The sequence below is a fragment of the Maylandia zebra genome, linkage group LG14 (assembly GCF_041146795.1).
Source record: "Maylandia zebra isolate NMK-2024a linkage group LG14, Mzebra_GT3a, whole genome shotgun sequence".
Classification (NCBI taxonomy): Eukaryota; Metazoa; Chordata; class Actinopteri; order Cichliformes; family Cichlidae; genus Maylandia; species Maylandia zebra.
The window spans coordinates 23,616,616-23,627,086 of record NC_135180.1 but is presented as its reverse complement, the minus strand read 5'-3'; the positions used below and the strand labels follow the sequence as shown (position 1 = coordinate 23,627,086).

General features: G+C 41.5%; 1 protein-coding gene across 2 annotated transcripts; it reads left to right on the top strand.

Annotated features, from left to right (window-relative positions):
• The first annotated feature begins 1,975 nt into the window (after positions 1-1,975).
• Positions 1,976-10,068, top strand: gemin7 (gem (nuclear organelle) associated protein 7). 2 transcript variants are annotated; one of them, XM_076873232.1, is made up of 2 exons: positions 1,976-2,065; positions 8,863-10,068. In XM_076873232.1, exon 2 carries the CDS (start codon positions 8,884-8,886, stop codon positions 9,268-9,270), a length of 387 nt encoding a protein of 128 aa, XP_076729347.1. In that variant the 5' UTR covers positions 1,976-2,065; positions 8,863-8,883; the 3' UTR covers positions 9,271-10,068. The 2 variants fall into 2 exon arrangements, with proteins under 2 accessions (XP_076729347.1, XP_004543716.2); XM_004543659.4 differs by lacking the exon at positions 1,976-2,065 and adding an exon at positions 7,553-7,675.
• Positions 10,069-10,471: the final 403 nt, after the last annotated feature.

Here is a 10,471-nt window from a genome sequence, read left to right as displayed (position 1 = left end):
ATCAGGACATGTGCCAGCTGGTCAGCAAACTCCCTGAGTATGCGTCCTGGACTTTTCTGGGCTTGCTGCCTTGTGTACATTCACTTTCTTCAGCCTGGCACTGTTGCTGCTGCTGTGACCTCAGAGGAGGGTTCCAACATGGCTGGATGCACCACTGAGAGAGAGGCAGAAACTGTCTGGGATGCACTGACAAACACTGGGCCTCCACCTGTCACTCAAATTAATAGCAACATGAACAAGGTGTCTGTGCTTCCCAAACTATGTATGCTGTGATGCTCATCTCATCCTCAGCCCCCTGCTGACCCCAATTGGGGGGTCTTCTTCACACAGGTTAAATGGAGACAGACAGTGACAGGATCTGTGTGCAAATATGTTAACTGTGAACAAAGCAAACCTTTAAAGGACAAAGCGTCAGGATTTGCAAATGAGCTTAGGCTACAAATGCTTGGGTGTGGGAAATTATTTACACCTTTGGATTCACTCCTCTGGTTGCCAACCCACAACTTTCCACTATCTCTTTTCACTGAATGATGACTTTGCAAATACGAAGCACGTTGGCTCCATCTTGTGAGCAAACAAAATCAAAGACCTTATAATGACCTTAGAGCAGGGGTGGGCAACTTCAGGCCTCAAAGGCCAGTTTCTTGCAGGTTTTAGATATCACCCTGTGTCAACACACATGAATCAAATGATTAGTTCATGACCAGGCCTCTAGAGAACTTCAAGACATGTTGAAGAAGTAATTTAGCCATTTAAATCAGGATGGATCAAGATTGGATCAAGGACAGATCTAAAACCCGTGGGACACTGGCACTCGAGGCCTGGAGTTGCCCACCCCTGCCTTGGAGGAATAAATCTTCTCTTGGAGAAAAAGCTTCTTCATTTTCTCAGTTGAAGTTCGATACATTTTCAGACCTGTCAAAGATAAAAAAAAAAAAAAGAATGAATGAAAATGAAATAAAAATCACAAAATATCTTCCTTTATGTCATGGTGGTCATAAGAGGTGTGGACCCAGGCGCAGACAAAGATGCAGGACAGAGTGTTTCAAACTGAGCCTTTGTTGCAGCTGTAAGAATTACCACAAAACCACCAACAAAAACCTAAACCGGGGACAGCTAAACATGAAACTATAAAACTAAACAACCTGAAACATGGAAACATAGCTGGAGAGACACTGGGGAAGATGAGCAGGATGACCAACATGCATGATACGCAGACGCTCCAATGAAGAACAGAGGTAACCACACACTAAATATACACACAAGGGCTGTGTCTCAATTCAAGGGCTGGACCCTTCCGAGGCCGCATTTGAAGGCCGACTACGTCACAGTGACGCGACGAGGGCTGTCCCAATTCGAAGGCTGCTCCAAATGCATCCTTCATTCCCCCGAATTTGAAGGATGGGTCAGGTGTATCCTTCGTGGCCCAACCTATCCCAGGATTCATAACACAGCCCAGCCAATTCCAGTTTCCAACAATAGTGGCAGCTGTTTAGTTTTAATATTAATCTTATTACTCTTTCTGGGTCACAAAGTAAACTTTTAACATAGAATGTAGCTGTGTCAACTTCAAATATCTGCTCACATATTTGCAAAAGTGCTCCAATATTTTCTGAGACTCAATAGCTGAAAGGGTGGTAAGGACTCACTAAAGCTGACGAGAACACCAGACTCCCTGCACATTGTTTTCAGACCCCGCGCGGTCTTTTGCCACTCAGGTAACTTAACAATGTTATTGTTTGGCTTTTTTCTGTGTTTTATTTGTTCCTGAGTAAATCGGTTTGGCTGAGATTAAAGTTATAGTTTTTACACAGCTGAATAAACAAATAGAAAACTGATCAAACAGAAGTGTGAGATGGTAGAGAATTTACTCCAATGTCCTGTTATATTTAAGACAGCAAGGAGCAGACGGCTGAGTTTATTAGACACAGCTGGTGACGTAAATCTGAAGGCTAGACCGTCCTATTTCACAGCCTCGCACTTCCAGCCTTCTCAACCTGGCCTGAGTAGACTGCGAAGGCCGGGTCTCTGAAGGATGCCGCCCTTGAATTGAGACCCAGCAAAGGTAACAAGGAAATGCCACACAGGAGGGAGACACAGCTGAGCCTAATTAGACAAGACAATGGGGAAGCAAAACAGAATACATGACCTGGGGCCCGTTCTTCGTACCTCGCTAAGTAGGTTAGCCGGATTAGATTGTTGACGATTTCGCGTGATCCTGGATCAGTCGGTTCCCCGAAGCTCATCCGGGACTTGCTGTCATAGCAACAGAGCCGTAAGCGTAAACCTGCTCGGGAGCAGGTTTACTTTATGTAAACAGGATTAGATCGCGGCCACGCAGGTATGTCCGCTTCATTTATACGAAAGCAACAGCGATATTTTTCCACTGTTTCACCATAAATAAATATTATCAATGTAACTAAAGATAATGCAGCACTTGATCCTTTTATTGATGTCACACAGATACATACAGGTCATTTCCTAAAAAAGGGAAATGTACTATTAACATTCTATTACATGTATGTGATTATTACAGATGTAATTCATATTTCAGAGTAGTAATTGTAAATTACTTCGTGTAATCAAGATGAGAGACCACGGCTATAAAAGCGAAGGTGGATTTGGGAAGCCTGTCGCAGCCATGTCCTGTCCGTATACGCGACCAACCCATTGCGGAAGGTGCAAGATTGATAAGGAGAGTCCTCAGAATTCAGCGTATATTGCGGGACAGACAGGATCCTTTAGCTCAGCGCGACAGTGTGCTCATAGAGAGATATCGATATTCCCGTGAGGGTATTATTTACTTAACCAACTTGTTGACGAGGGGGTGCAGGACCACCACCTGTCTTTTGTTGCTCTGCCCTTTTCTTGGTTGCTGTTATAAACAAACAGATTATTCCAGGGTCTCTTCCCAAGAGACTAAAAGCAATATAAGTGATAAATATTACCATTCTGTAGAATATTCTTATATTTCACTTTTACCTGTTCCCATGTTCTAGTGGGCCCTGTCGTGGCTCTAATGTGACAGAGGATAAAATATAACATATTATAATATAATGTAATATAATATTGGATAATATAGTGTAATATAATAAATCTACCCTACCGCCTACTGGTGTTGGCCAGAGGGGCCGATGGCGCGATATGGCAGCCTGGCTTCTGTCAGTCTGCCCCAGGGCAGCTGTGGCTACAACCGTAGCTGCCTCCCCCAGTGTGTGAATGTGAGAGTGACTGAATAGTGGCATTGTACAGCGCTTTGGGTGCCTTGAAAAGCGCTATATCAATCCACTCCATTATTATTGTTATTATTAAATTACTTACGAGTTTAATTTGTCAGCAACTTCCTGCCAGCCCTCGCTCCTTGCTTTTGCAGCCTTTGCAGTGTTCCCTTGCGTTCTGATTAAGCTCTGAAACTCCTGAAATCCCTCACTCAAGAGTTCTTGCTCTGCTGCCGAAAAATACCGAGCCGAGCGCGCTCCGTCGACATTTTCGCCGACCAATCAGAGGGTTGCCGATCAATGTTTCTACTATCGATGCGTAGCCCCTTTTACGACACCCAGTGATGTCACATTACTGCGTCCAGCTGTAGTAATCGTCAACAGCAGGTGTGTTCGGGGAACCGGATTAGCGAGCTCACGGTTAGCGCGATGATTTGATCTTGGATGTGTCATTTGATCTTGGATGTAGTAAGCGACGTACGAAGAACGGGCCCCTGGGCCCTGTTTCAGGAAGCCGGTTTAGTGGAAAAACTGAGTAAGTATACCCCGAGTTAACGAAAACTCTGGGTTTTCGGTTTCACAAAGCGAGTTCAGCTGAAGCCTGAGTGAGTCACTATGACGACACACGCCGTGAAGCTAACCTGCCCCCTAGCAGGTTTACTACAACTAACCCTGACTGTCTCCGCCCCTTTGTCGGAAACCTGACAGTAGGAAGTGTCAGACATGGCGTGTCCCTTCCTTGAAGAGCCAGTAGATCGTGAAGCCCAAATTCTCCGCAGAGCTCTCCGCCGGGAGAGAGTGATCAGAGCGCGTTTGGACATTTTATCATTTCCTGATGATTTTCTGTGCAAACGTTACCGTTTCTCAGCACAATCTCTAAGTTATTTGGATAACATCCTCAGGCCATATATTACGCATGTGACACATCGCGGACATGCTCTCAGTTCTGTACATATTATTTGTATTGCACTTCGGTTTTTTGCAAACGGGAGCTTTCTGTATAATATTGGTGACGCTGAGCACGTTTCCAAGGCTACCGTCTGTCGGGCAGTCAGGAATGTTACAGTTGCACTGAAACGTCTCCTGTACTCGTCTGTGGTGTTCCCCGGTCATAGACCCACAAGATTTATCAAAGAGGGATGCCACAAAATTGCAGGTATCAGGATGACCAAAACTTAATTTATGATGTGGTGATACTTGAACTACTACTTAAATTTTACATTTATTTTCAGGGTTCCCAGGCGTGATTGGCTGTATAGATGGCACTCACATTCCAATCATTGCTCCTTCAGTAAATGAAGGAGACTATGTGAACAGGAAGTCTTTCCACAGCATTAATGTACAGGTACATAGTTCCCTGTAGCATTTCAAACTAACAAATTATTTCATCATAGTAATGGATGCTAATTTGTGTTCTCTGCACTGTGAAGATCATATATGATGCTGCCAACATTATCACAAATGTGGAAGCCAAGTGGCCAGGCTCTGTCCATGACTCACAAATATTCCGTGAATGTACACTGAGCACAAAATTTGGACATGGTGAGTTGAAAATACTTTAAAATATATAAAGACCAATTGCTTCAGGGACATTTGAACTGAAGTGTATCCTTCTGTCTTAGGAGAGTTCACTGGCTACTTGCTTGGTGATAGGGGGTATCCATGTTTACCCTATTTGCTTACCCCTTACTCTGACCCTGAACCGGGCCCACAGCAGCGATATAATCTGGCTAATTGCAGGACAAGAGCCAGAGTTGAAATGACTATCGGAATGCTTAAGGCCCGGTTCCAGTGCCTGCAAAGACTCAGGGTCACCCCAGAAAGGGCATGTGACATTATTGTGGCATGTGTGATTCTTCACAACATTGCCACAATTAGAGGAGAACACTGTCCTTCTGAACCAAACAGCAGTGATCCAAACCATGAACATCCTGACCCTCCCACGGACATACAAGATGGAAGAGCAGTCAGAGACACCATATGTCACAATCATTTCTTTTGACCCATCACCTCAACATGTTGAAAGAAGAATAAACAGATTTTTTGTTCAACTGGCTTTATTGGTCGCCTGTATTTCCTGTACACAAAGTATTAAAAGATGTAAACCTCATAAAGTGTCTCTGTTGCTTCCTCCTCTGTAACAGCTGTCAATGTTTCTTCATTATTTTCCTGTAGTAAAGAAATAAACAACATTGCTGTTCTACTGTAAACTCATATAATCTGTGGAGTATTAAGAGTACTCACAACTGCATGTTGGTCTGGCTCAACAGGAGGCTGCACCAGATGCAGTACACCATCACCATCAACTGATAGAATATGAGGTTTATACAGGTCACTTATAACTTACAAGGGACCAAATGGCAATTAACAAACATACCTATCACCTTACACTTCATTGTCATTATGCTCTCAAAGACAACCAAGACTGAGGGAAGGCAAAATCAGTCGGAAAATTACTCCACTACAAAATAATCCATTATGGTAAAGAGTTTATCAGATGAATGAGTGGCACTGCAAAGGTGACTGTGAAGAAAGGATGTATGCACATCATGTATTATTTTGAATTTACCCCCTATGTAGGCACTTGTGTCTTGCGGGGTTATTGACTCAGAGGATGTCCCCGCAGAGATGCCTTCGGCCACAGGGCGCCCACTGTTTTGGCTGAGGGCCAACTGCTCAGCCTCTGTGAGTGGTGGTGGTGGTGGAGGACCCCCACCTGTTTTTCGGGCCTCCGCTTTTTTTCTGTTGGCTATAACGGGTCACATTTGAGCATACAGAGTAAGCAAATATGTACTTGTAATGTGCTCAGATAATTTCAATAAGTGCTTACAGACAGAAAATTAATGTAGCCTCTAACTGCAATTGATTTACATCGGACAAACAGACCAAGCACTATGGCTCATAATACAATTACACCTTACCTGTTTGGACTATATTTTTATATTTCATTTTTACTTGCTGCCAGGAACGTTTGGGGCCTGTTGGGTTGCACCTGCGCTCACATCACGTCACAAAATAAAATGTATAAAATAACAAATAAAATAACATATGATAAAATAACGTGTTAAATGGGTGGAAATCCCTAGATCAATGTTTAAATTAACACTCACGCATTGACTCTGTCGGCTATGTTTTGCCATGCATGCTCACTTTCTTTTGCAGCTGTCGCTGTGTTACTTTTTTCCGCGGAATTTGCATGTTATCGGCATATGCTGCCATCAGAATTTCGGCCTCAAGCGCTGTAAAATACATTGACCGCACCTTCTTTCCCTCCGTCTCCATGGTGACTCGCTTAATCTGTGCTCCACTGATCAGGGCTTTATGTATCCTCGTCCGCGCGCTTCACTTGGGGTTAAAGCAACTCCGCGTTGACTGAACTAATTGTTATCAGCCTTTCTGAAACCGAATATTCCGAGTTGGACAGTTCGGGGTTACTCAACCCTGCGTATCGTTTTTCACTCTGAGTTTTCTAAACCGGCTTCCTGAAACAGGGCCCTGAGACACAGACCTTCAAAGTAAAACAGGAAATACAACCGTCTTAAGGGCACAAACTTGAAACTACACAGGGGACACAGAGTACAAGGACCAAAACCTCTGAACAAGAAATACAAAACAGAAACCATCACACTAGCAGTCAAACCCCAGATAAAAACAAAGGTCTGTAATAATATGAAAACCAACCCAGGACCGTGACACCTTATGTCTATCTATCTGGTTCACTTGAGCTCTGTTTTGCTACACTGTTTACTACACAGTGGCTGTGGGGCAAAACAAGCCCCAGGTGTTGTGAAAAGTTCAACTGGTAATTCATCTTATTTCATCTTTCAAAAGTATGTGCTTTCAAAATTTATGTTGCAACATAACAACGGACTAGTGAAAAGTTATATATATTGTTTACATCAGTGGCTACAAAATTTACTTATGCTCTGTGGGTGGATTTTTCAAATGTTTGCGACTACAGGTCCTGAAGAAAAATGCTACAGTGAGCTTAAATGACAACAGAGGAGGTAATTTTCAGCAAACTAGCTTGTAGCATGACTTTGATTTCAGAAATGCTCTTCTGCTTATGTCGGATTTAATGAATGGTTATTTGACTTACCTTTGACACACTTTTAACAAGTTACTTTACTGTGTCTTTAAAAAGTAATTGTATTCAAAAACATTATTTTTAATGGTATTAACAGTTGCTTCTTGATATCTCTACATGTCCACCTTTATTATTATTATTATTATTATTGATGTATAGAATAAAATATTTCAAAACTCACTTTTCAAATAAAAAAAAATTGCGAATATTATTTGCAAATTTGGCTCTTTGCTCTCACGTCCACTAGGGGGCGGTAATGCACATTTAAGCTGATTTATATGCGCAAATGAATCCGTCGAGGAAGAAACCGAACAACAAGGTCTGGGACTAGATAGCTGTTGCTAACGGTGCTAACACGAGAAAGCACACAGTAAGTAAAGGAAAGAGCATATGTGCATTTTAATTCGATTGTTTCACTATGCTTTCTGGTCGTTTTGTGCGGTTATGTTGTGTCTAAATTAAACGGGATTGTAAACCAAGTGTCTGACTGTTAATGAAGTTCAGTTGATCATAAACTGGCCAATTTTACTTTTCTGGTAAATTTGCCTAATGTAGGTCAGCGTACATTTTAGCTTACTGTAACATCTGCTCTGGATGAAACGATGATATAAATCGGTTTTTTTTCGTGTTTATTAATAACTTAAATTTGAAGTGCATTTTTACAATGAAAAGTCCCGAATGTATTAAAGAAAGAAAGAAAGAGGGGGGCTGGAGAGAAAACGATAAAAAAAAAACTTAATGTGGATAACTTGTTATCAAAACCCTGAATGGCGCATCGAATATTTGCTTTAATCTTACAAAGGCACGCACAAAAGGAAAAACACAAAATCAAAATATACTTTACAGTGATATGCAGCTGAGAATGGGATCAAATCATTTGTTAATCAGCAACTCTTAGCGAGCTATGAAAGGTTCGTTGATTTCAGTAAAGCTAAGAATGCACGACACTAAGGCGAGTGTTGTTGTTGGGTTTTTTGTTTGTTTGTTTGTTTTTCTTATGTCTCCGTTATATCTCTCTTATCCGTGACATGCTGCTTTTAATTCTGCCCATGTCAAACATCTTTGACTGAAGACCAGTTCTCAAAAATCTGAACACGGATATGCGTAATTGACAGGATAAAGAGGGAAAAAAAGAATAACCACTTATACTTAGAATTGTTAAGATGTCATTTTGATCCCATAGAAATGAACTTAAAACAAACACATATGGTTTACATACATTTCGTAGCAGGATCTGTAACTATAGCGCTATAATTACATAACTGCTTTTATACCTGTTACTTAATGTAACTAATAAATAACTTTTCCATGATGATCCCCCTCACTTCATCTTAAATACTTAGTTTGCTGAGTCTTACATATAATAAGAAAAGTTAACTGACACTTTACAAGTGACAGTGAATGACTTTTTCATAATATTGTAGCTAATCTTGAACTGCAAGTAGATCTGTTTATTTTTAGTTTGCAGTTTAATCTTTTTTTGTGTGGTTGTGCTTGGAAAAGTTTTTCTTGAGCACATTTATTTTCCTGCTCCTGACTTTTATTTTCCTTTTGCAGGCTTTGGCAGAAGCAGTCAGCATGGCGACTCCAGTGCCCGTACTCCGCCTGCCCAAAGGACCTGACCCCAACAGCCGTGGATTTGACCCCAACTCGCCCCGCTTCATCGCTCTCTGCCGAACCTCCATTTCCTCCTCAGCAGCTTCAGATACCGACAGCGAGCAGCTGCAGAAAGAGCAGGATGCTCGATCTGTGCTGAGAGAGGGCTTCCTCCGGTGCTTGCTCTCCATGACCAACAAGAAGGTTCAGTTCCAGATGTACGAGAATGTGAAGGTGGAGGCCACATTTGGGGCATCAGATATTGACGTGCTGAACTTTCAGGTGTCTGACCTGCACACTCCCATTGGTGTGCAGAAAGAGGCTCTAATCAGATGTCAGGATGTGATATCATTCACCTTTGATGTATAAACATGTTGCTTTTGTGTGTGCGGTGGACTGGATTATATGCTAGTGATTTGACTGCATTCAACAAGCAGTCCCACTGTTTCAACACAAGAGGGAGTCGCGTGCCTTTGTGTCAAGAGGTAGCCATCCAAACCTGATGGCAGAGTTTAGTGGTTGCTCCAGAGCTCAATGATACTCTCAAATATCAGAAGTGCCACTAGTGGTTTCATAATAAGTCTCAACAAATGCGTGAGGTAGAGGCTGTAACAGTCTGCAAAGTTAAAGAAGTGCAAAACTTCAAAGATAATGCAGCTTTTTGAGGTCAGTGAATCCTGCCAGATGTCACCTGACATTTAGCCTCAGTATCATGTTTATGAACAGGTTTCCTGTCTCAGTTAAACATCAGAGTTGGATATGTACAAACATGTTACTGCTGTACTGGTGCTGGAGTTGTGAAATTGCCTCATTCAATTTAACTGAATGTGGTATATAAATTATTGCACTTAAAGGAAACACTTTTGTATTCTCTGTGAAAGTGATCAGGACTGTGTGGCAAAATGTTATTTTTTGCAAAATAAAATGTTTAAAGAAATAACTGGTAAATATTCATGTTTAATGAAAAGCTCAATTTCAAAAGCCACTCTTGAATCGAGCTCTTTTCCTAAAGTGGGCTCATTAAACTCTTCCTTTTGGCATTGTGCAAAGGTCTTGAGGTACCTCCATTTCTTTATTATTTTTCTACAGAAATGGGAAGTATGTGTGATTTATTGAAACGTGTAAAAACATGCAGTTTAAATAAAGCAAACTTTTTGTACATTTACAGTACAAGCTTCAAGGTCAATATTTTGTAAGACAATCTATATTCTTCAGCACATCCTGAGCTCTTAAGACAGCTTTTTTGTAATTTCTTGAAGTAGTCTTCAGGAATAATTCTCTGGGCTTCTTGAAGGACATTCAAGAAGCTTTGGATGTTGGCTTCCTTGTGTTTCATTCTCTCTTAAGATAATACACTGCTTCAGTAATGTTGGAGGATAATCCATGATGTCTTTCATTGTCTTTTTCTATCCAGCTATTCTTCTACTGCATTGGCAGCATGTTTGGGATGCTAAAAAGTAAAGCATTTTCCAATCAGATACGTGGAATCTTGGTGGTATTCCACGGTTCTGATAGTACCTTTCAGTGTTCATTATTCCACCAATTTTGAAAAGCTTTTTAACACTGCTCC